Here is a 25,201-nt window from a genome sequence, read left to right on the forward strand (position 1 = left end):
TTTGTAGTAGAGGCTAAAGTCTGGGATTGTGATGCCTCCTGCTTTGGTCTTCTTCAAAATTCCTTTGGCTATTCGGGGCCTTTTGTGGTTCCATATGAATTTTAGGATTGCTTGTTCTGGTTTCGAGAAGAATGCTGGTGCAATTTTGATTGGGATTGCATTGAATGTGTAGATAGCTTTGGGTAGTATTGACATTTTGACAATATTTATTCTTCCAATCCATGAGCAGGGAATGTCTTTCCATTTCTTTAAATCTTCTTCAATTACCTTCATAAGCTTTCTATAGTTTTCAGCGTACAGATCCTTTACATCTTTGGTTAGATTTATTCCTAGGTATTTTATGCTTCTTGGTGCAATTGTGAATGGGGTCAGTTTCTTTATTTGTCTTTCTGTTGCTTCATTGTTAGTGTATAAGAATGCAACTGATTTCTGTACATTGATTTTGTATCCTGCAACTTTGCTGAATTCATATCAGTTCTAGCAGACTTTTGGTGGAGTCTATCGTATTTTCCATGTATAATATCATGTCATCTGCAAAAAGCGAAGCTTGACTTCATCTTTGCCAATTTTGATGCCTTTGATTTCCTTTTGTTGTCTGATTGCTGATGCTAGAACTTCCAGCACTATGTTAAACAGCAGTGGTGAGAGTGGGCATCCCTGTCGTGTTCCTGATCTCAGGGAAAAAGCTCTCAGTTTTTCCCTGTTGAGGATGATGTTAGCTGTGGGCTTTTCATAAATGGCTTTTATGATCTTTAAGTATGTTCCTTCTATCCCGACTTTCTCAAGGGTTTTTATTAAGAAAGGGTGCTGGATTTTGTCAAAGGCCTTTTCTGCATCGATTGACAGGATCATATGGTTCTTCTCTTTTTTTTTGTTAATGTGATGTATCACATTGATTGATTTGCGAATGTTGAACCAGCCCTGCATCCCAGGAATGAATCCCACTTGATCATGGTGAATAATTCTTTTTATATGCCGTTGAATTCGATTTGCTAGTATCTTATTGAGAATTTTTGCATCCATATTCATCAGGGATATTGGCCTGTAGTTCTCTTTTTTTACTAGGTCTCTGTTTGGTTTAGGAATCAAAGTAATACTGGCTTCATAGAATGAGTCTGGAAGTTTTCCTTCCCTTTCTATTTCATGGAATAGCTTGAGAAGGATAGGTATTATCTCTGCTTTAAACGTCTGGTAGAACTCCCCTGGGAAGCTATCTGGTCCTGGACTCTTATTTGTTGGGAGATTTTTGATAACCGATTCAATTTCTTCGCTGGTTATGGGTCTGTTCAAGCTTTCTATTTCCTCCTGATTGAGTTTTGGAAGAGTGTGGGTGTTCAGGAATTTGTCCATTTCTTCCAGGTTGTCCAATTTGTTGGCATATAATTTTTCATAGTATTCCCTGATAATTGTTTGTATCTCTGAGGGATTGGTTGTAATAATTCCATTTTCATTCATGATTTTATCTATTTGGGTCATCTCCCTTTTCTTTTTGAGAAGCCTGGCTAGAGGTTTGTCAATTTTGTTTATTTTTTCAAAAAACCAACTCTTGGTTTCGTTGATCTGCTCTACAGTTTTTTTAGATTCTATATTGTTTATTTCTGCTCTGATCTTTATTATTTCTCTTCTTCTGCTGGGTTTAGGCTGCCTTTGCTGTTCTGCTTCTAGTTCCTTTAGGTGTGCTGTTAGATTTTGTATTTGGGATTTTTCTTGTTTCTTGAGATAGGCCTGGATTGCAATGTATTTTCCTCTCAGGACTGCCTTCGCTACGTCCCAAAGCGTTTGGATTGTTGTATTTTCATTTTCATTTGTTTCCATATATTTTTTAATTTCTTCTCTAATTGCCTGGTTGACCCACTCATTCGTTAGTAGGGTGTTCTTTAACCTCCATGCCTTTGGAGGTTTTCCAGACTTTTTTCTGTGGTTGATTTCAAGCTTCATAGCATTGTGGTCTGAAAGTATGCATGGTATAATTTCAATTCTTGTAAACTTATGAAGGGCTGTTTTGTGACCCAGTATATGATCTATCTTGGAGAATGTTCCATGTGCACTCGAGAAGAAAGTATATTCTGTTGCTTTGGGATGCAGAGTTCTAAATATATCTGTGAAGTCCATCTGATCCAATGTATCATTCAGGGCCCTTGTTTCTTTTTTTTTCTTTTTTTTTTTTTTTTTAATTTTTTTTTTCAATGTTTACTTATTTTTGGGACAGAGAGAGACAGAGCATGAACGGGGGAGGGGCAGAGAGAGAGGGAGACACAGAATCGGAAACAGGCTCCAGGCTCTGAGCCATCAGCCCAGAGCCCGACGCGGGGCTCGAACTCACGGACCGCGAGATCATGACCTGGCTGAAGTCGGACGCTTAACCGACTGCGCCACCCAGGCGCCCCAGGGCCCTTGTTTCTTTATTGACCGTGTGTCTAGATGATCTATCCATTTCTGTAAGTGGGGTGTTAAAGTCCCCTGCAATTACCACATTCTTCTCAATAAGGTTGCTTATGTTTATGAGTAATTGTTTTATATATTTGGGGGCTCCTGTATTCGGCGCATAGACATTTATAATTGCTAGCTCTTCCTGATGGATAGACCCTGTAACTATTATATAATGTCCTTCTTCATCTCTTGTTACAGCCTTTAATTTAAAGTCTAGTTTGTCTGATATAAGTATGGCTACTCCAGCTTTCTTTTGGCTTCCAGTAGCATGATAAATAGTTCTCCATCCCCTTACCCTCAGTCTAAAGGTGTCCTCAGGTCTAAAATGAGTCTCTTGTAGACAGCAAATAGATGGGTCTTGTTTTTTTATCCATTCTGATACCATATGTCTTTTGGTTGGCACATTTAATCCATTTACATTCAGTATTATTATAGAAAGATACGGGTTTAGAGTCATTGTGATGTCTGTATGTTTTATGCTTGTAGTGATGTCTCTGGGACTTTGTCTCACAGGGTCCCCCTTAGGATCTCTTGTAGGGCTGGTTTAGTGGTGACAAATTCCTTCAGTTTTTGTTTGTTTGGGAAGACCTTTATCTCTCCTTCTATTCTAAATGACAGACTTGCTGGATAAAGGATTCTCGGCTGCATATTTTTTCTGTCTAGCACACTGAAAATCTCGTGCCAATTCTTTCTGGCCTGCCAAGTTTCAAAAGAGAGATCAGTCACGTCTCTCAGTGATTTTAGAGCTGTCAGTAAGGAAAGTACCTTACCCAAAATGATTTTATACATAATTTTTTAAATCTTACATAATTTCATTATCACATTTGTGATAAATTCATTAGCATTAGCACATTTTAAATTAAAAGAGTCAAGGGATAGACTGAGGAATCATTGAAAAAACTTCACAGTTCGGGTATTCAGTGTGTAAGACTATTATGAATGTAACAGTGAAATAAATAGAAGTTACATCATATCTTGTAAAAACTTAAGTTTGGCACATTTTTAGCAGAGAGCACTGTAGATTAGGAGAAAATACTTATCTAATTACTTTTTTTGATATTTCTAGAGCAGTGGTCCTCAATGGTGAGGGGTGTCCAGTTTTACCCACCTGGGGATATTTTGGCAATGAGAAATGTCTGGAAACATCTTAAGTTTTTATAACGGGAGGTTTGGGAGGGAGAGAGACAGGAGGGGAGTGCCGGTGGTTTTGGTAGGTAGGAGCCAGGGGTACTGCTAAACGTCATACAATGGACAGGATTGCATCTACAATAAAGTATTATCTGGCTCAAAATCTGTCAACAGTGCCAAGGTTGAGAACCCTTGCTTTAAAGTTCTCATTTCTATGCATTGATAATAACTCAATCTCTAAACGACATTGTATTATAAAGCCCACCTGACCTAGTATGGGACATAAAAGAAAATTTTCCTTAAAAGGTGGCATCATTAAGAATACATTTTGTCACATGAATATACAATAGACACTTCTTTACCAGCCTGTGTTTAGTTCATCAAATTAATGATGTTCTGAATTCTTTTTTTGTATAAGGTGCTAATTCCATGCCTAACTGAACACTTAAAGCTGATAAATTACCTTTTATTGTGCTGCTCTTGTTTTGCTGCTATTAGTTGTATTACATGTTTACCAAGAGCTTATTGTGTTTGTTTCCCTGCTTCTTTATGTAATATCAGTTAATATTAACTATATCAGTTAATATAAGCTTTTGAACAAGATTTTAAAAAATTCCTGTTGAATAAAGTAGTAACAAATCAGTTGTGAAAGACTAGAAGCAGGAAGGTGGGAGTCACTGTATTCAGAGATTCTCCACTTGCCAAGTACCCTTAGATTATTTTTTCTATTTTAAAATAGCCAAAACTGGAGATTACTTACAATCCATTATGAATATGGTTTATGTAAGGAAGATTGTGAAGATTCTAATTCATAGATTCACCCTCAAAGAGTATTAATAAACAAAACTATATGTGTATTTGTATTTTTTTTCTTAAAAGTACTGTTTTCAATTAACAACAAACTAATAGTCCGCGTACCATTGGATAACAACTCTGTCTACAGTAAACTTAATAGAATTGAGAGTAGTATTGGAAAAAGATGTCATAAATATTTATTATGCTTCAGAAATATACTAAAAATTGGGGTTTAGATCTGATAGCCATACTTACTTGTTAGAAGTAATCTTGTACTTTTATCTTTAGATAAATTCAATTATTATTTGTCACTTGATTTCCTGGATTAACTCTTCATTTTATTTGTGATCTCTCCTGCCTCTGTTTTTTTTAATAAGTTAATTCTGCCTAGGAGTATATCTGTAATTCAGTTATCTGCATGAAAAAAAAATTAGAGAAGACCTTAGACTGAAGGTATCATGTTTCTTTTACCATTAATTTATCCAAGATATGAGCATTTTAAAAATAAGATTCCCATTTCAATGAACAGTGTTAATATCTTAGTCCCAGATTTAATCCTGTGTGTTCCTTTTGTAGTAATTAATTTTTGAAGTGTAAATGCAAATTTTAATTTTAAAAAGTAAATGTCAGTTTGGAAAGAAGAGTGCCCCATGAGCATCATGGGAGAAAATATTGGGTATAATTCTCTTCCAGATGGCACCCCTACAGGTGAGGCAGCAGCCTGTGAAATTACAATCTGAATTACACTGCAGATGAGCCGGGCATTTGGAGCAGCGCCTTCTGATATCAGTAATAAATGACTTGGTTCAGAACCAAGGACAGTTCCCAGGAAATTAAAGGCTATTCTATCACATAGGGAGCCTATAGTAGAATGAAGGAACTGTCTTCATTCCCTCCACTTGAGGGAAAAGTCAACAGTTAGCAATACATATATGAATCTTTTCATCTGCTAATATTTTCAGCTAAATGTATTTTTCTCATAGACATCATGTATTGGTTCTACATATATTCTAATGTTTGCGTTGATTTTCCAAACATAATTTTCATAATGGACAGTGGCTAAGAGCCAGTTGCCAACCAAGTTATCACTTTGAAATATTATAAATCATATATCTATTATAAATTCTAATCTTGTTTAATATGCTCTATGGGAAATTTTTGATTTCAAAACACTTGAGTCCTTGTAAATACTAAATCTTATTTTCAATTAGGTAAATCAATTTAAGAAGCAACGTAGAATAGTTATACAGAACATACTCTGCAGTTAGACCAAGGTTCAAATTCTGGCTCATTCAGATGTTTCTGTAACTATTAACTTTTTTTTTTAAGTTATTCAACACTGTAAGCCTTATCAGTTAAATGGAAATAACAATAAAATGTGCTTTAGGGAAGAATTAAATAAGTTAATCCTTATAAAGATACTTAATACAATACTAATCACTAATAACTATCACTACTATTACTATTTAAGAAATTTAATTTGAAAGCAAAACAGCATTTTAAAATAACCAGTTTTATTTTGTACCAGAAAAATAGCAAAAAGCAGATAGTTTCATTTTAACAAATATAATGATGTATGATATTAGTAACTGATTCTTTTATTCATTCAGAAATTCCTTACTGAGTTACTTCTGTCTACCAGCCACATTTGTAGCCTTAGTAATATAACTTCAAACAATATAGATAGAGGCGCCTGGGTGGCTCAGTTGGTTAAGCGTCTGACTTCGGCTCAGGTCATGTTCTCATAGTTCATGGGTTCGAGCCCTGCATTGGGCTCTATGCTGACAGCTGGAGCCTGGAGCCTGCTTCAGATTCTGTGCCTCCTTCTCTCTCCCTGCCCCGCTCACTCTCGGTTTCTCTCTCTCAAAAATAAAACAGATAGATAGATAGATAGATAGATAGATAGATAGATAGATAGATAGATAGAGTTCTTGCACCTCTTGGAGCTTACATTTTAATTTTAGTCAGAAGTTAAACACAAAAATACACAACATTTTAATTCATGAGTGCCACAATGAAATACCAAGTAGGGTAAAGAGGTAGAGCTCAGAGGAGGAAAAAGATGATATTTTACGTGGAGATATCAGGAAAAACCTTTCTGAGGAGGTAGGTAATGCTTGAGCAGAAATCTGACTACTAAGTGAAATGAATGGCCAGTCTCCATTGAGTAGCATATTTAGGAGGTACGTTAAATATGAAGAAATGTATAATCTGTTGTTGGTTCGAAGGAATACTTTTCTGTTAATTTACTAGTTCAGCTGTTCTTTAACTTAAGGTTTATAAGCTATTTTGACAGAATAGAAGCCTCATCATATACTTACATAAGCATACCTTGATGCTGAAGTGAAAAACATACCAGAAATAGATTCAGAATACCATTTTTAATTGTATACCAATGAAGAGAGAAAAAGATAAAAATGGGAACAATGAAAGAAGAAAGACTTGGTTTAGCCTTCTGCTTCTAGCCATTTTAGCCCAGTTCTACCACATGGTAGCTGACTCCACATAGTGCCTTCTGCCAAACTAAAGAATCATGTGATACATCCTTTTATAGGTTTTATGTGTTAACCCTATGCCAAACACTGTGCTAAATCCTTTACCTGTATCAACAAAAGCGTTTCATCATCTGCTTTCAGAAATTCTCGGACCTAATAATGATGACTGTCTGAAAAAATGGGAAGGAAAAGCATGGCTTTTAGAAAAGGATATTTTTACTGCCAAGGATAATTGTCTTCTTTCTTTTGTTTGCGCTTGAGTTTAGCAACAGTAGGAATTGAATCTTAAAGCCAGTGTTTTATAAGGGGGGCTAAAATTTGTATGGTATTATTCATCTGATCATATGACTTAAATCGTTCAACCTGTCTAGTGCTGATTTCTATAATGTGAAAATTAGGTTATTTGAATAGTTAGAACTTTTGAAACTATCTTACTGTTTGATCAGAATTTTAAGCTTAGCTAAGGTAATCATTATAGGGTATGTGGAAAAATGCTTATTGATGTTTGTTATTTTATTTATTTTATTTTATTTTATTTTTTACTGTTTATTTATTTTTGAGAGAGAGAGACAGGGACAGAGCACAAGCAGGGGAGGGGGAGGGAGAGAGGGAGACAAAGAACCCAAAGCAGGCTACAGGCTCTGAGCTGTCAGCACAGAGCCTGACGCAGGGCTAAAACCCAGCCGAAGTCAAACACTTAACCAACTGAGCCACCCAGGCACCCCATATTATTATTATTTTTAATGTTTATTTATTTTGAGAGACAGAAGCCGGGGGAGGGGAAGCAGAGAGGGAATCCCAAGCAGGCTCTGTGCTGTCAGTGCAGAGTCCAACTCAGGCTCAATCTCATGAACTGTGAGATCCTGACCTGAGCCGGAATCAAGAGTTGGATACTTAACTGACTAAGCCACCCGGGCGCCCCTAATGTTTGTTATTTTCAATAGAAGAAGACATATGGGAGAGTCATAAGTATAAATACCAAAGTTTGAAGTATTAAATAAAACTGTTTTGTTTTTGTTTTTGTTTTTGCCTAGAGGAAAAAAATCCCTGTGATTATCTTTGTGAGAAGAATCTTAAAGTAGGAATTCCATGGCACTAATTTGGTGAACGTGGCCAAATTATTTTTACTGGGTTTTAAAATTCTGTTTCTTAATTGTATAGAAATTTTGAGCGTTTTATTTATTTATTTTTTTTTGTATGTGCACAGATATGCATAGTCTAGCCTGGTCTGAGAAAAGAAATGATACAAGATCTCTGAAATGATTCATAGATCCCTGAAAAAGCAAAGACAGGAATTTCAGTTCTGACTCATGGATAGTAATATAGGACCATTGAATAAACATATGATTCTGAACAGACTGATAAGCCTTTATTCTCTAATTTCTTAAACATAATTTTAGGGGCGCTGGGTGTCTCAGTCTGTTGTGTGTCTGACTCTTGGTTTTAGTTCAGGTCATGATCTCATAGTTTGTGAGGTCAAGCCCCACGTTGGGCTCTGCGCTGACAGCATGGAACCTGCTTGGAATTCTCTGTCTCCCTCTCTTTCTGCCCCTCCCCTGCATGCACACACTCTCTCTGTCTCGCTCAAAAATAAATTTAAAAAAACCCATAATTTAAAAAAATTGATTAGCCTTTACAAATATGTTCTTAAATAGCTCTTAATTTTTTAGCTAAATAAATAAGATTTATTTTTCCAACCTTTTACATGTATTAACATATTTAATCCCCACGGGAGCCAATATAAAGTAGAATACCATAGTTGTCACTTTACAGATGAAGAAACTGAGACACGATGATGTTAATTTAACTTGTCCAAGGTCACATAGAGAAAAGAATTTCTCTGGGATTTAAATCCTGAAGTGTACCCTCTTTGCCACTACACTGTTGGTATTGACTGCAGCACCAGTTTAAAATATGCTGCAATTTAATCTCTGGTGGATGGCTAATAATAACTTTGTCATAAATGCAGTAAATAAGCATGTTGTTAGAAGGAGCTACTTTCAGTTACTGATGGAGAAGACTTTTGGTTTGTTTGTAGTACATGGAATTAAGACAGAGTTTGGACATAGGGGAGTAAAGTACTTAGATTTTGCCAACCAGTTCGAAAGTAAATACTAGAAACAGTTTGACACACTGCCAAATCAATGACAAACTAATTTTTTTTGCCCCTTTCCAAAAAAGACTAGACTATAATGAATAATTTTTACCAATATGTGAATTTATTTTATTTATTTTAATGTTTTAATATGCAGTAATCTTACAAATACGGACAATTTTTCACCTAACCTATTAACATGTTTTACCAGCTGTTCTTTTTCCCGTAAGGTAAATAGAAGACTTCTTTTTTAATAATTCCTTGGCATAAATTATAATTTGCTTTAATCAACAGTTGAGTGCTTATTTATAAGCATTTGTGTGCATTGATCTGCATGAATTATGTTGGGTTGATAAAGATTTCTTAGTTGACTTCCAAAAGTTCCCTGTTCTTTGAGTACACAGATGATATTAATAGGGAACTAACTTGTAACAGTCAGACGTATTACTGAAATACTCTAGCCAGAAGAACAGTTTTCACCAAGTCCTTAATTTTCCTAACGTTGACACATTAATAAAAGAGCTTTGTTGCTTAGTCTTTTTTTGGTAGGCAAGCATTTTCTTCTCAGTGAATTGGTGTGTTGCTGGGAGTGGGTAAACATCAATGTAGAGTTGCTGGTGTCTGTTTAATTAGGTTGTTTGAAGTGATTCAGGCTTGAGAGCTATATTTTCTATAGGTTTAAATGTGCTATTTATTAATCTTTTGTGAAGATTATCCATCCCAGGTGTGCAGGTTTTTCTTGTTCTCGAGACCCCTTTATAAAAAGTCTTTGCTCACGTGGTTAAAGAATATTGTATTTATCCTCTCAGTTATTTGTGCACAGAACAAATGAAGTAAGAGCAGTTTTGATTTAGAATGCTGTCATTAGGGCAGAATTCACGTTGTTTCACTCTAAGCAGTAATAAAGCGTTTTATGTGCTAAGCACTGTGCTGAGCCCTTGACTGTCCCTGCTGCCCTGGGGTAGTGGGGCGGTGGGGGGGTGGGGGGGGCGGTGGCCTCTAGAAGGAGAAGGACTCACTCAAGCTGACATCTACCCTTCACTCATGATACCAGTAGTGGTAAGTTTTCTTTTCACCTGTACTGAAATTGTCCTTTCATAGCAGAGGCATTACTGGTCTCTAAAATCTGGAGTACTCCAGAGCTGTAGTCCATGAACATAGAACAACACTAGTTGTGCAAGATGTTGATAGGTGTAATACGTGAAAAAAAAAGAGGTTTGTAGTCAAAAAGTGGGTAACACATGGGTAAGGTATGTTCAACAAATTTTGAACATATATATATGAGTATATATATATATATATGAACATATATATATGAGTATAAGGTATGTTCAACAAATTTCTTTAACAGTTTCCAGAACTATTGAAGCATCTGTGTTTCTTAAAGATTCCCTCCCGTCCTTTTTTTTTTTTTTTTTTTTTTTTTAAACAAAAGAGACAGTCACTGGACCGGAAGCTCTTTGGAAAATGGTGTTTTAGACTAGGATTTCTTAACCTTAGCCCTATCAACTTTTGGGGTTGGACAGTGTGTTGTGAGGGCTTCCTGTGCATGTTGTATCCTGTTTGTCAGCATCTCTTGGCTTTACCTATTAGATGCCAGTAGCATCCTACCTTCCCCCGACCCCACCAAGTTGTGACAATCAAAAATGGCACTAGACATTGCCAGATGTCCTGCAGGGGACGGGGACAAAATTTAGTTGAGAATCACTGTCTAGATTATTAATATTGCAATACTCCAAGGGGAGTTAGAGGGTATTTTAACAATTTCTGTCTCAGACTTTGCTTTTAATGAGGAAGAAATAAATAGTCTAGAAAGTGGAAGCACAGATAAAGAAGGTTCAGTACATTCAACCATAATAAACTTTCTGTGTCCACGTTATAATTACTTGGAGAATTTAATGCAAAAAGTAATTTCAAACTTTGCAGAAAAGTATATGGCAGAGACAAAAAAACATGCCTTTTATAAAAAGAGTAGCCCAGATATTTAAAATGTTCTACATATGAAGATATTGATTGTGCATTTCTAAAATCCTTTTTTTTTTTCATGTTTTTTATGCAGGGCTATTTTCTTCTTTTTGAGTCTATGTTAGATTCTGTCCTTTATGCAAAGAACAAATACTTGGCAAAAGGAGGATCGGGTGAGTATAAAATTCTAGTTTTAATAATGTAATTTTAGTCTGGCAGAACCAAGTGAACCTTTGGATTTCAAATAAACTATGCATGACGGAGAAAGTTCCCAATAGAAATGAAAGATGTTTCAATTAGCTGAAGCTTGAAGGCAGTCGTTTACTGTTGATTGTAGAACATTATAGAAGATATGCAGGACTCTAAGTTAATGGTATTCTCAAGAATGCTTTTTCAAAAAATACTAAGGACTAGATTTAGAAACTATTTGATAATTGAAATCAAAATCTAACAAACTCCTTTTGATTCTTAATCCTTATGACATTTAGTTTTTTTTGTTTTTTTTTTCCAATAGAGTATTTCATACTAGGTTGGAAATTACACACTTTACTGGCAAATTTTCCATGACTTCACTAAATATATAAACCTGTCATCTCTGTGTTTTAATGAGAACATTTAAAAACTGACTGGTTTCTAAGTTTTTAAAGTGTAGCATATCCAAACAGTATTTTTATACTGTATATATTAGATTTTTTATCAGTATTTTTATTGGATCCCAATAAATTTGGAAAGCTTTCTTATATTAATTCTGTATACACAAAGTGAAATTGTGTTTTTATAAGCCTTCTGCTGTGAACAGTTATATACAAACAGTCCCTTTCAGAGCAGGGATTATGTTTTGTTCATCTTTGATTCTTCAACGAGCTCCACAGCTCCTGGAACGTAGATGGAGCATCATGTAAGTTTATTGAATCAAATCATTAAAACTGAATTGAATAGCATCTGTCTCCCTTTATTCACCTCTCCCTGTACCTTCACTTTCTCCAAAGTGTCAATATCATCAAATGGTTTCCACAGAGTACAGTTGATAAAATTGTTATATAAAAGTAGATGAAAATGAGACATTTTGAACTAGTGACATAAAGCACTTAATCATACTTATGCCTCCTGCCCATCCATATTCTATGAAATCACTTTGGCGATTATGATACAGTAAAAATCAGTGAGACCAAAACATGAAGCACAGAAAATTCTCCAGCACAATAGAATTCTTTTATAATAGCTTTTAAATGGATTGCCTTTCTTTTTCAAAATGCTCTCATTTATTTTATCACTATATTTTCTGCAAGCATTTCAAGATGTGTTCCTGATCTCTGCCATGAATCTGGCTAGAATTTTTAGATATACTTTACCCTACAAAAATTAGCTATATCTGATATAGTCTATAATTTCAGTGGCTTTTTTTAAAATGACTATTATACCTAATGACTGAAACTAATATTATCTACCATTTGTGGATTGTCTACCAGCTGCCAAATACTATACTTTTTTTTATATTATTACATATGTAATCCTCACAACAGCCAAAGGTGTCCTAGAGGATACATATTAAGTGGTCAAGCCTTGACTTTTTTTTTTTAAATCGTGATCTGTCAATTCCAATATTCATGTTCTTTTCAGCATCCCTTTTTATTTCCCTATTAAAATGCACTTTATTAAATCTGATTCTTGTTTTGATGTTCTAGGGAAGATTCAGTTTCCATACCTCCCTGAGTGGTATTCATTGATCTTACTGAAGGACTGACAGCAATTTAATACATTTAAATTGACTTCTTGGTGAAATTCATTAAGAACTTACAGCATGAATATAATGAGGTTATAGTTGAGGAAACAATAGCAGAGTATTTCCCACCATCAGGAATGAAGTGAAGGCTCCTAACTCTAGTTCTTTTTGTATTTTTATATAGCTAATATTAACATTGAGGTAATCTGGAGGCATATTGAAGACAGATCAGCATTCAACTGCCTAGGCAGTGCTAGTGAATGTTGCTTGTTAACAGAATTAAGAGAAAAGAAGGAAAAGTCAGAAATGGGTAACATGTGGTAGCCTATTTAGCGTGTTTTGTGTTTGAGTGTGCCTTCCTGAATATCACCAGTCATGTATTGTGCTTGTTCTTCTGTTGCAAGGAAAGTTTTCCTTATGTTTTTCTGAAGGAAAGATTTACTAAGCAATTAGTAGTGCAAAGACTTTGGAAAGAGTTATTGAATTATGAGAGAGGGAAAATATTAAAATTTCATATAAGCATAAAGGAACCACGGTTTATTTTTACATGTCTTTAGGTTCAGTGTATGTCTCACTATATATATAATGGTATGGAGTATAAAACACAGTCAGCCAGTAGTGAGTATTTATTCTCCCTGTTATTGCCATTGACAAGCAAATTCTGTAGTATTTTGGAGGTATTCATTTACTGCTATTGCTATTAATAAAAATAGTTTTATAACGTTAATGAAAATGGGTTTACTAAAGACTACTTCTGTTTTTTAGCTAAGATTTAGTAAGCACGAGTTGTATGTCAGAAATTGTAGTGTTTTACATTCAACCAACTTATAGATGAAGAGGAAAACTTAAAAAGGTGATTTATTATCAGAGGGAAGGAAGATACATTAAATAGGTAATGGGTATTAAGGAGGACATTTGTGATGAGCACCAGGTGTTTTATATAAGTGGTGAATCACCAAATTCTATACCTGAAACTAATATTGCATTGTATGTTAACTAGCTGGAATTTAAATAAAAACTTGGGGGGGGGGGAGAAAATGATTTGCTGTGACCAATGCATATTTTTACAATTAGAATTAAGACAAAAACAAATGTGTGTTTTAGGATAAGTACAAAGAATGTAAATATTTTATTCTCTAACAATGTCAAATGCTGCATCTTACAAAAATTGGAAAGAGAATGCAGAAGGCAGGTGGGAGGAAGTGTATATACTTGAGTTGCTTTATCTTTGATAGGAATTCATTGAATCTCATTTAAAGCTGACAAATCAAGTAATAGAATTATAAGCACATTTAGCATTACAAAGTTAATGTTAAAACAATACTATTGATTAAAATTTACCATTGAGATTTGTGACCATAGATTCTGTCTATATCTTGATTGTGGTGGTGACTGTATTTATCAAATCACGTAGAACTATACACCAAAAAGGCCAAAAAAGAGTGAGTTTTATTACTGCATGTGAATTATACCTTAATAAAAGTGATGTTTAAAAAGAAAAAAAGTGAAGTGGCATTTCCCACCTTCAGGTCAATTGAATTATGACATTTTTGATTTCTAACTTTTCGAAAACTGTATTAAAGCTGTGTACTAACTCTGTGCCCACCTCTGTATTTGCTGTTAGTATTATCAATACATCTCTCTTTTAATTAAAAAAAAATTATAATGAAAAACAAGGAAGGGGAGGAATAAAGAAATATACTAATTTTATGATTACTCATGATAGGAGATTAGTGTTGAAAATAGAGAACAAAATGTATTTTATAATGTAATTACAAAGTTAGCTACTACTAAAACAAAAACACAGAAGTTCTTAAATAGAAGAACTAATACTTAGGAAGAAGTCAAAAAGACCATGTAGTCAACTACTTAAAAACAAAACAAAACAAAAACTAAAGATACAGAAAAGATAACATAAAATGGTGGAGTATGAACAACAACAACAAAAAATGTCCTATCAATAAATGTAAATTAGGGTTAAACTGACCTATTCAAAGAAAAAAACTTCAGATTGGATCACCAAAAAAAAGAAAAAAAAAAAAAAACCTAATTCTTTATGCTTTATAGAGTCACACTTAAAACAAGATCATTTGGAAAAGTTAAAAGGATGAAAAACGATATTCAGTGAGCAAATCCCTCCAAAATGAAAGTAGCAGTCATGGTATTGATACCAGACAACAGGAACTGGAGCAAAATATTATATAATCAATCATATGAATAAAGCTTAGAGCTAAGGCATAAAATCATGCCCATATTCATAGATACTAAAAAGGTTTTTGACAAAATACAATTTACGTTCTTGTCTTTTTTATGAGAAAATAAGAATAGTTGGACCCTAGCTTACATGGTAAAGTATATTGTTTCAATTGAAAGCCTGCATCATGTTTAGTGGGGAGATACTAAAAACATTTGCCCTATAGTCCAAACAAGATTTGGATGGCCACTATTATTCCATTTACTTCATATTATACCATTACTTAATATTTTATCAGAGGTACTAGTCAGTGCTATTAGAAAAGAGAAAGAACATAGAAGATAAATAAAAAGGGAGATAAAACTAATATTATTTGTAGATTCTATGATTCAAAGTAGGCACCTCAAGTGAATCAACTGAAAAATGATAACAATAAAAATTTGGTACATTATTGAGTTACAAAATAACATAATTAGAAATAAGCAAAATTTATATGCAAACAGCACTACTACTAAAGGACAGAAAGAAGATAAATAAGTGGAAAGATAGAGCATATTCTTGGAAGGAGAGAACAAGTGCCATAAAGATATCAGTTTTCCCAAAATTAATTTAAAATGTGTAATCCAAAAACATTGACATTTGTTGAAGACAGGTAATAAGTACATGAGAGTTAATTATGCTTTTTCAATTTTGTCTGTATTCGATATTTTTTATAGGATAAATTTTATAAAATGGTAATTCCAACATACAGGTTTTTTTTCTTTTTTAATTAGGCTTTTTAAATTTTTTAATGGCAAGAAAACTGAGATAGAAGGGTACCAGACTAGCAGACTAGTGCTACCAAATATAAAACATATTACAAAGCCTGAATAATTAAAACAATGTTTATTTCATTCTTTTTTTTTTTAATGTTTATTTATTTTTGAGACAGAGAGAGACAGAGCATGAATGGGGGAGGGGCAGAGAGACAAGGAGACACAGAATCGGAAGCAGGCTCCAGGCTCTGAGCCATCAGCCCAGAGTCTGACACAGGGCTCGAACTCACGGACCGTGAGATCGTGACCTGAGCTGAAGTCGGACGCTCAACCGACTGAGCCACCCAGGCGCCCCTTATTTCATTCTTGAATGGACAGATAAGTTGAACAGAATTGAGAATCCTGGTATAAATCCAGCAATATATGGCATCTCATATAATTAAGGAAATAGTTTACTGTAGTAAATTATGTTGAGAGAGTTGGGTAGCCCTCTGTGTTAAAAAAGTAAGAAAAAATGAAAAAGTAATGTTTAATCCACACAATTAATTATAAAGTGATAAATCTACACAAAAAGTCACACACTGTAAATATTAAATGAGTCAAGGTTAAGTGCAAAAAAGAAAGGATAAAAATACTAGGAGACATAGTTATAAACTTGGGGAGAGAGGCTTTCTAAGTAAGAACTTCATTCAGATGCATGTATTGAAAGAGAAATTGATAAATTTGGTTATATCTAAATAAATAAATTTCTAAGTGGCAGCATATGCCATATGGAAAGTTACAAAAGAAGGTACAAACTGAAAAAATTGGTCTGACCACAGACTGGATATAAAGTTGGGCAGGGACACATGGGTGGCTCATTTGGTTAAGCATCCGACTTTGGCTCAGGTCATGATCTCACGGTTCGTGGGTTCAAGAAGCTCAGAGCCTGGAGCCTGCTTTGGATTCTGTTTCTTCCTCTCTCTGCCCCTCTCCCGCTCATGCTCTGTCTCTGTCTCTGTCTCTCAAAACATGAATAAACATTAAAAAAAAAAAAAAGTTGGGCAAAGAATTGAATGGCAGCTCCCAGAAAAGGAAATACAGTTGACTCCTTTAAACGTGTGCTCAGTCTCTTGTCATATTAAGAAAAATATCCAATATAAGAAATCTTTGTCTTTTTGCACAAAATATTCCTGTGTTTTTCTTGAAGTTACAACTTTTTACGTTTAGGTCTATGATTCATTTCAAAATAATCTTTCTGTATGGTACACAGTAAGGATGGATGTTAATATTTTCTAGTCATTTCTTTGTAGAAATGACTATCCTTTCCCATAAGTTGCTTAGCATCTTTGTAGAAAATTAATTGGCCACATATATGTGGGTATGTTTTTGTATTCTGTTCATTTGATCTGTAAGTCTCTCTTTCCACCAATTAGCATGCTATCTTAAATTACTGTAATTTGTTTTGGCATTGTGGCAGTGTGTGTGTGTGTGTGTGTGTGTGTGTGTGTGTGTGTGTGTTTAAAAATTTTTATTTTATTTTTAATATATATTTTTAAAGTTTTTATTTATTTTGAGAGAGAGAGAGAGACAGAGACAGAGAGAGCAAGCTGGGGAAGGGCAGAGAGAGAGGGAGAGAGAGAATCCCAGGAAGGCTCCATGCTGTCAGTACAGAGCCTAACACAGGGCTCAAGCTCACAAACCATGAGTGAGATCATGACCTGAACTGAAACTAAGTGTCGGACGCTTAACCAACTGCACCACCCAGGCTCCCCTAAAACTGAATTTTAGAATCTTATCAATTTGAATCTGTCAGTCTGTCAATTTTAAAGAGATTGCTAGCATTGTGGTAGGATTGACTTAAATGAATAGATCAATTTGAGAATAATCAGCATCTTAACAGTGTTGAACCTTTGAAACCATAAACACAATATACCTTTTGTTTTTTCTAAGTCTTTAATTTCTCTTGGCAATATTTTCTAATTTGCAATATAGAGATCTTGCACATCTTCTGTTAAGTTTATTCTTAGGTATTTAAAATTTTTTGTCATTCTTACAAGTGGAAATTTTTAAAATTTCATTTTTCAGTTGGCTACTGCAAGTATAAAAATAAAATTGACTTTTGTTTGTTAACCTTATATCCTATGACCTTGCTAAGTTTACATGATAGTTCTAGTAGTTGTTTAATAAATTCCTTAAGTTTTTCTATGTGACCATTCATGTTGTTTGCAAGTAGAGACAGTTTTTTACTTCTACCATTCCATACTTTCTACCTTAAATTTGGGGGGCAGGGTGGGGTGCCATAACTCTTTGAATAAAATAGGAGACAAGTCTGTTGAGATATAAATAAATAAATAAATAAATAAATAAATAAATAAATAAATAAACTGAAAGTTTGATTAAGATTGGAATATTTACCTATTTTCAAAGAACCTCCCCACACAGTATCTACTAATTACAAAAAGAGTAAATTTCAGCCCAGAAGCCTACCAGTCTCCACCTTCATCATTAATCAGGGTTGACATTCTCAGGAATGGGTCAGACTAAAATTGTGGTCTGATAGGAGCACATAGAAATAATTCATTTCTTTGAAACTTCCTCAAAACTGGTAATAGTTTTGTAAAATCATAATTGTTGCATAGAAATGTTAGGGGCTCATCAAAGGAGATGTCTTCTTCCATATTACTAGAAAAAAGTGTTTTCATTGCCTTTTATTACAAGCAAAATGAAAGATTTTTCCCCCTCACAGGACTAAATTCACATTTCTTATGGGGTTCTTCAGAATATACATCTTTGAGTTGTAATTATCAACATTAGGGAGTTGAGGATTGCATCCAGTACAATGCGCAATTACTAAGGCAGCCAGTTCCAAACTCACTGTTTTCTCTTCTTGACAGACCATCACCGTCACTGGGGTCTTTTTGTTAAAAATATGGATGTTCAGGCCCCACATCAAGATGCTTTTGAACCAAAAAGTAGGAGGAAAGTCTTGTTTTAAAAATGTATTTAAAATATACATTTTCCTTTCTATCAATCAAAGGTATTGTTGGAAGAAATAGAAATCTACCCTGGCTATTCAACAGAGAAGGAAGGACTTTATTAAAAGGATAGGTAGGGTAGGTTACTAAGTTTTTATGAGAACTAGAAAACCAGGCTGGAAGGTTATGCAGCCAGGAGTAATGTCCAAAATTATGTTACAGGACTGGTTTAGAAGTGATACCACTACCCTGATATTGGGCACTAGCTGACATATTACATTGCTGATCTTACCAACAGAAGGCATTGCTGCCTCTGAAAAGTAGCCAGAACTTTAGGTGCTTATCATTAGTGGACGTAGGTCATGTGTGCATGCCTAACCTGCAAGGGAGAGAGGGAAAGCAAGCTTCTGTCGTTTTCAGCTTCTGTAGGGTAAAGCTGGCCCTGCCTTGTAACATAGAGAATTTCACAAATAGTTTACAAGGGGGCAGCAAAATAGAGTGGCAGATACATAAATATATATTGGTCCACAATAGATCTGTCTTGAAGGTTTTGCATTGGAATTTGCATTGGAAACCTAACCTATGCTAATAAGAAATTAAGAAATTGCTTCTGTTACAAAGTCCGGATTTGCTGCTTTATCTTCCTTATATTTCCTTCTGTATGTGGAAAGCTGAACTGTACAGCTTATTCACTGTTCCCTCATTTCTACTTGTTTGCTTTCCTTTTTGGTGTTTCTTTTTGCCTCATGATCTCCTTCCTTAACTCAGCTCGAATAAGTAAAGCTGAACGTTTCCATTTTCTTCACTTTGCCCTGAAATTTTATTAATCTCCAATCTTTCTCAACTCCTTTCTCCTTCCTCTTTCTCTTCCAACTAGTATCCATTTACCTAAGGAAAATAGGGTTCCTCTTTCCCTTTCTTCCATTTGAAAAGCATAAAATGTAGCATCATGCATAATGGAAAGCATATAGATCTTGCAGTTAGACCATAAATTGACCCACCTTTGTCAGATGACTTGTTATCTAGTTAGCTGATTAAGACCAGTAATTTGGGCAAATTACTTTACCCCTTGGAACTTTACTTTTCTTATCTGTAAAATGAAGATTATGATCTAGCTTTAAAGAATCAGACAAAAGTCTAAATGAGATGCTTCAAATGAAGTAGTTGCTCAATAAAGGTGAATTCTCCTGAGTTACATCTGGTAAACTGTAGATTTATAGTAAAATGAGCTATAGCTAGTAAAATGAAGTTAGTGTTAGGTTTATACCTTATAAAAGTTTCAAAATGAATTTGGGCATCACACTATTCAGACTTGATTTTCACATAGCTTATCTCAGCATAATCAGCCACTGACCATGGTTCATAGTGTTTGGAGGTTTCCTTTAGTATTTCCATAATATACTACTTCCTCCTCTTCAGATCTGTGTTTTTCACATTTGTTACTTTTGTCCAGTGATACTACAGTAGTACCGTTTTCTACTTTTTTCAGTACATAATTTTTCAATGCATATTGCAGCTACATTTTAGCCTAGCTAAGCTAGGATGTAGATATCCATATTATATAAATTAGAAATTTATTTCTAAGCTTATTTAACTCCAGGATATTTGCTCATTTAGTAACTTAGTAGTATATGTCCCTTGATGGATATCAATCATTTTGTCATTGACCATTAGTTTACTAAAATCTTTCTCCATGTTGTTGATGTATATTGTGAAAAGAATAGTTTATTTTTGACTTATTATCCTTCTAAGCCTTTTTACTCTCTGGTTTTAATATATATGCAGTGATGCCAGTGCTTACTAGGAATTGTTTCTTTACGCATCTCAGTCTTATCCTTTAGTGTCCCAAAGTTTTTGAGGCATTTCTAAGGGATAAAGGATTTCCCATCTTTATCTGTTCACCATGTGAGCTGTTCTAGTGACAAATGAATTCTGGGCAGTGAATCGAGAAGGACACAGATGTCAAAGCCATGAATTTATAAATGGTCTGGTAAGAGGGTGCTTTGTCCAATCAGCACTTTGTTAATTTCACCTACAAGAAGGAGTAATTATTCAATTATGCTTCTATCTGACAAAAATCAAATGACAAATGGGTCAGGATGTGAAGGTAAAGGGTTAGTCAGGATTCTGGCAGGTGGCCCAAAATTTTAGACAGCTGTGAGGAGGTGGATATGGAACTAGATTGACCTATAACATTGATTACAGGTCCTTTATGAATATTCATAGCTCTTACTAACAAAGATTAAAAATAATTTCATTTTCAAATGCTAACAAATACAAAAAACATTTTTTCTGTACCTTTGTGAAATATAATTAGCTTGAAAAATATACCTCAATACTAGAAAAAGTAAAATCATATTTCTCTTTACTTCTTCTTAGTACCAAAATATTTTTTAAACATTTGCAAGTTTATTGGGGTAAATTCTAGTTCTTCCTTATGAAACAGTTATCCTTACTTCTGAGTAATATTGCTAGTATATCCTATTGCTTGATACAGAGCCTGAAGTCAGCAAACTTTTCTACAAAAGGCCAGATAATATATTTGCAGCTTTGTAAGCCATACAGTCACTGTCTCAACTACTCAACTTTGCTACTAGAACACAGTGTAGCCATAGACCATAGGGAAATAAATGAGGGTGGCATTATTCCACTAAACTTTTTACAAAAACAGCCAGGGAGTTGAATTTGACCCATGAGCCACAATTTGCCAGCCTTGATATAGAGACTTAAGATATTTTAAATTTTTTCACTAAGATTTTAATAATACCTGAAATAGAAGAACTCTGTGGGCTGTAGTGATTTGAATGTCTGTGCACTGCACGACTCCAAAGGCTATTCAGTTTCCCATAGACTATAGTGTGAATGACACTCCCTGAAGGTTTACAATATGGTGGCCCTGATAATGACCTCCCTCATCCATTTCTCCCACGTCTATATCAGTGGTATCCATATCTGGCCTGCTGCCTGTTTTTGTAGATAAAGTTTTATTGGAACATAGCCAAGCTCGTTTATTTACATATTATCTGGGGCTGCTTTCACAGTATAGCAGCAGAGATGAATAGTTTCAACAAAGACCATATGGCCCACAGAACCTGAAATAGTTACTTTATAGAAAATGTTTGCTGATCCCTGATCTGTGCCCTTATTATATTCCTATTTAAGTATAAAATTACAGGGCAAAATGTGGGAAACTTGTATGATTGTCATATTAAGTCCACCAAAGGATATCTAAAGAAGTTGCCAAATATCTAAAGTTGCTGTAAAATTTGAACTCTTCATTGTTTCTCATATAAGGACCTGGTTTGAGAAAGTAAACATACTTCCACGTAGCTGATAGTCTTACTGGTTCAGCATATTCAACAAAAAGTCAGGTTCTTTGAAGAATTTGTATTATCAGGAATTTAAACCCAGTCAAGAGGCTCACCATGTCTGTGAAGGAGGAGAGTAGAAGTAACTCACCTTACATGGCAGTCAGCTCGAGCCCAGTCAGCTGTCACATCTAACTCCCATGCCCCCTTGCGGATGACTTGAGAAACTTCGCAGTGACATAGCACCAAGTATTTTGTCTGGATGTCTCACGTCCGGCTTGAAAGGAGCAGTTGCTTTGATGCCAACAGCTGTTATCATGGGCTTTATTTGGAAGATAATTTAATGCTGCTGTCATTGAATAATAAATTCCTAAGTCTGTGGATAGAAACAGAATTTAGGGGGAGGGAAGGGTTATTTCTCTGCTGTTTAAATCCGAAGGCTGGTTAATAATCATGAAATTATTTTTGTGCATTTCTTTGGTACATACGTACTTGCTTTCAGTTTATTGATATAAGAAAATTTGATTTATATTTTAATTCATGAATCCCCTGAATCTTACTTGAAGGACAAAGTTAACTTTGTTATTTACTTATCGGAGAAAAAATCAAATCAATATTATTTTTTAAATTTGGTGTTATACAGACTTTTTAACTCTTGGAATAGAGTTTCTTCCTGAATTACTCTCTTCCCTCCCTTCTCTTAACACTTACTCTCTTGGTTTTCTTCCTACTTCAGTGGCCCCAGCTTCTCAGCTGTTTATTACCAGTCTCCTTTTCTTCTATACGTACCTTAAATTCTGGTATGTATTATGTACTCTCCCTAGATGACCTCATGAGCTCGCATAACTTACACTTCGCTTTATATGATGATGGTCCCAAATTTATATCTTGAACCCAGATCATCTCTTGAATTTCAGGCCCATCTTTTCAATTGCTTATTGGATACTTTTACCCATTTGTCCCATAGCATTGGACTTTCATATTCCTCTTGAATCTGACCTTATTTATTCACTAATGTAATGGTTACTACTACAATCTGCCCAGCTGCTAAAACTAAAAACCTGTAAGCTCTTCCTCCTAGATATCCCTTGAACAATGTTGGAGTGAGGGGCATTAACTGCCCCACCCCCTGTGTAGTCAAAAATCTGTGTAACTTTTGACTCCCCCAGAACTTAACTACTCATAGCCTACTGTTGATGGAAGCCTTGCCAATAATATAGTCGATTAACGTGTGTTTTGTGTGATATGTGTATTATATACTGTATTCTTACAATAAAATAAGCTAGAGAAAAGAAAATGTTATTAATAAAATCATAAGAAAGAGAAAACACATTTACACTACATTACTGTATTTATCAAAAAAAACCCATGTGGAAGTGGATCCGTGCAGTTCAAACCCTTGTTGTTCAAGGGTCAGCTGTATGTATCTACCCCTTTCCATTACCACAGTTGTCACTCTACTTCAGATCGCCTGGGCTATTACAACTATCTCTTATTCTGTCTCTGTCTTAATCTTGCACCTCCATTCATTCCCCACATTATATTCCATCTGGCTTTTCCAAAACCAACATCTGCTCAAGTTGCTACCCTATGTAAAATTTTTCACAGGCTTGTTATTATTCTTAGGATAAAATCCATTTTACTAACATGGTTTATCCAGCTATGTTTTCTTTGCTCCCTTATTATCTTTGTAGCCTTATATCTCTTTCTCTTAAACTAGAGCATATATTAATTGTAACCCTATATGCACACTGCTTGCTCTACCTAGAACACTGCTTCCCACCCCCACTCCTAACTTATGTGGTTTTCAGTTCTTATTTTACATAATATCCCTGCACCCCTGCAATAGCCAAATATGAATTAACTATTTTTGCTGTGAGCTTCCCCGTACCTTATACTTCCCCTTTCTTAGTATTTATTACATCATGAATAATTGTCCATTTATTTATCAAAATTGTCTAAATACAAGTTTCTTGATAGTAGGGACATGGACGTGGATCCACAGTCTATAAATTAGAATAACTTATCTGGCACATTCTTGATGCTCATAAATATTTCCTTTTTTAATAAATAAGAGAGGTTAATATAAACTGGTCTTCTGTACAACTGTAAAATTCCATCATAATGTTTTTTACATGTCCCATATATTTTTAAATGATGCCTCTTTCTGTATGTTTCAGAGTAATGTATAAAGATTTAGTATCTTTTTAAAGTCAGCATATTGTAAGTTTAATGTTAATAAATTTGTTCTTTTCATATTTATTTAATTCTGCCATCTTGTTTTAACTATTGTAATAGGAACCTTATTTTAATTTTGCCATTACCATAACAGAATTTTTTTTTTAGAGATTACAAGATGGAACTTGGTTGTTTTCCCTGATCTACACCTATGTTAATACTCCACCGCTAGTAATCAATTGCTAATAATTCATACTGATGATTTTGGTGTTTATACTTAGCCTTTTAAAGTATATCTTGCCATAAAGGGAGATAATGGTAAATTGTTGGGTATTTTATCTGTTACAGTGTACCCTGATATTTGCACTATTAGCCTTGTGGCAGTAAGTGATATGAATAAACATGCTGATAGAATTGCTTTCTGGGATAATGTTTATGGCTTCAACATGTCCTGTATGAAGAAAGCAGTTATTCCAGAAGCTGTTGTGGAAGTTTTAGATCCAATGACTATTATTTCCGATGCTTGTAGTATTAAGGTAGGTGTTTTTACCAATTTTAACAGACTTGCCGTTTTTATTAGTTTTCATTTATGAGTTCAGTATTCAAAATTAATATATTGATATTATGTTTGGACCTTCAAAACTATGATTATTCTTCCTATATTAATCAGTCTAATGTATCTTGAGGTTATAATATTTACGAGTTGATTATATCAGCCTTTGGGATCACTTCTGTTTGTATTGAAATTCCTTATACTGAGGGGCTTACAGACAAAAAGTCATTTCTGCTTCATTACCACCTCCCTGGCCTTATTCTGGTTTCTCATTTACAGCCAGATTATTCATTCATATCATATATTCTATACAGTTTAACTTCCCACATTAACGTTTCTTCCACTTTTTCAGATTAAGTAATAACAGTGAATTTGCCTATGAAACTAAAGTCCAACTGTCTTCAGATTTCTCGGTTAATTCCTTTTCTGTTTTAAAATCTTATTATTCACAGTGTCAGTCTCTAGTTTTATTGTGAATTTTGCTGTGTCAAATTTACATGGGTTAAACAGTAAATTTTCAGTGAAAAGTCATATTGCTTCAATTAGATATAAATGAATATAGTTCAGTTTTAGGTTCAGAACATTGTCTGCTTTTCATAGTCACACTGTTACTTTCATAGCATCA

At 34.5% G+C, this 25,201-nt stretch overlaps 1 protein-coding gene across 1 annotated transcript in view; it reads left to right on the plus strand.

The window, feature by feature from the left end:
* The window catches only part of PRMT3 (protein arginine methyltransferase 3), a 143,193-nt gene that overhangs the window by 69,216 nt on the left and 48,776 nt on the right, over positions 1–25,201 (plus strand). Inside the window, exons 11-12 of the mRNA XM_003993064.5 lie at positions 11,003–11,081; positions 24,372–24,559. Coding sequence (XP_003993113.1) covers positions 11,003–11,081; positions 24,372–24,559 — 267 coding nt within the window. The remainder of the gene's footprint in view (positions 1–11,002; positions 11,082–24,371; positions 24,560–25,201) is intronic.

This window comes from Felis catus, chromosome D1, assembly GCF_018350175.1.
Source record: "Felis catus isolate Fca126 chromosome D1, F.catus_Fca126_mat1.0, whole genome shotgun sequence".
Taxonomy (NCBI): Eukaryota; Metazoa; Chordata; class Mammalia; order Carnivora; family Felidae; genus Felis; species Felis catus.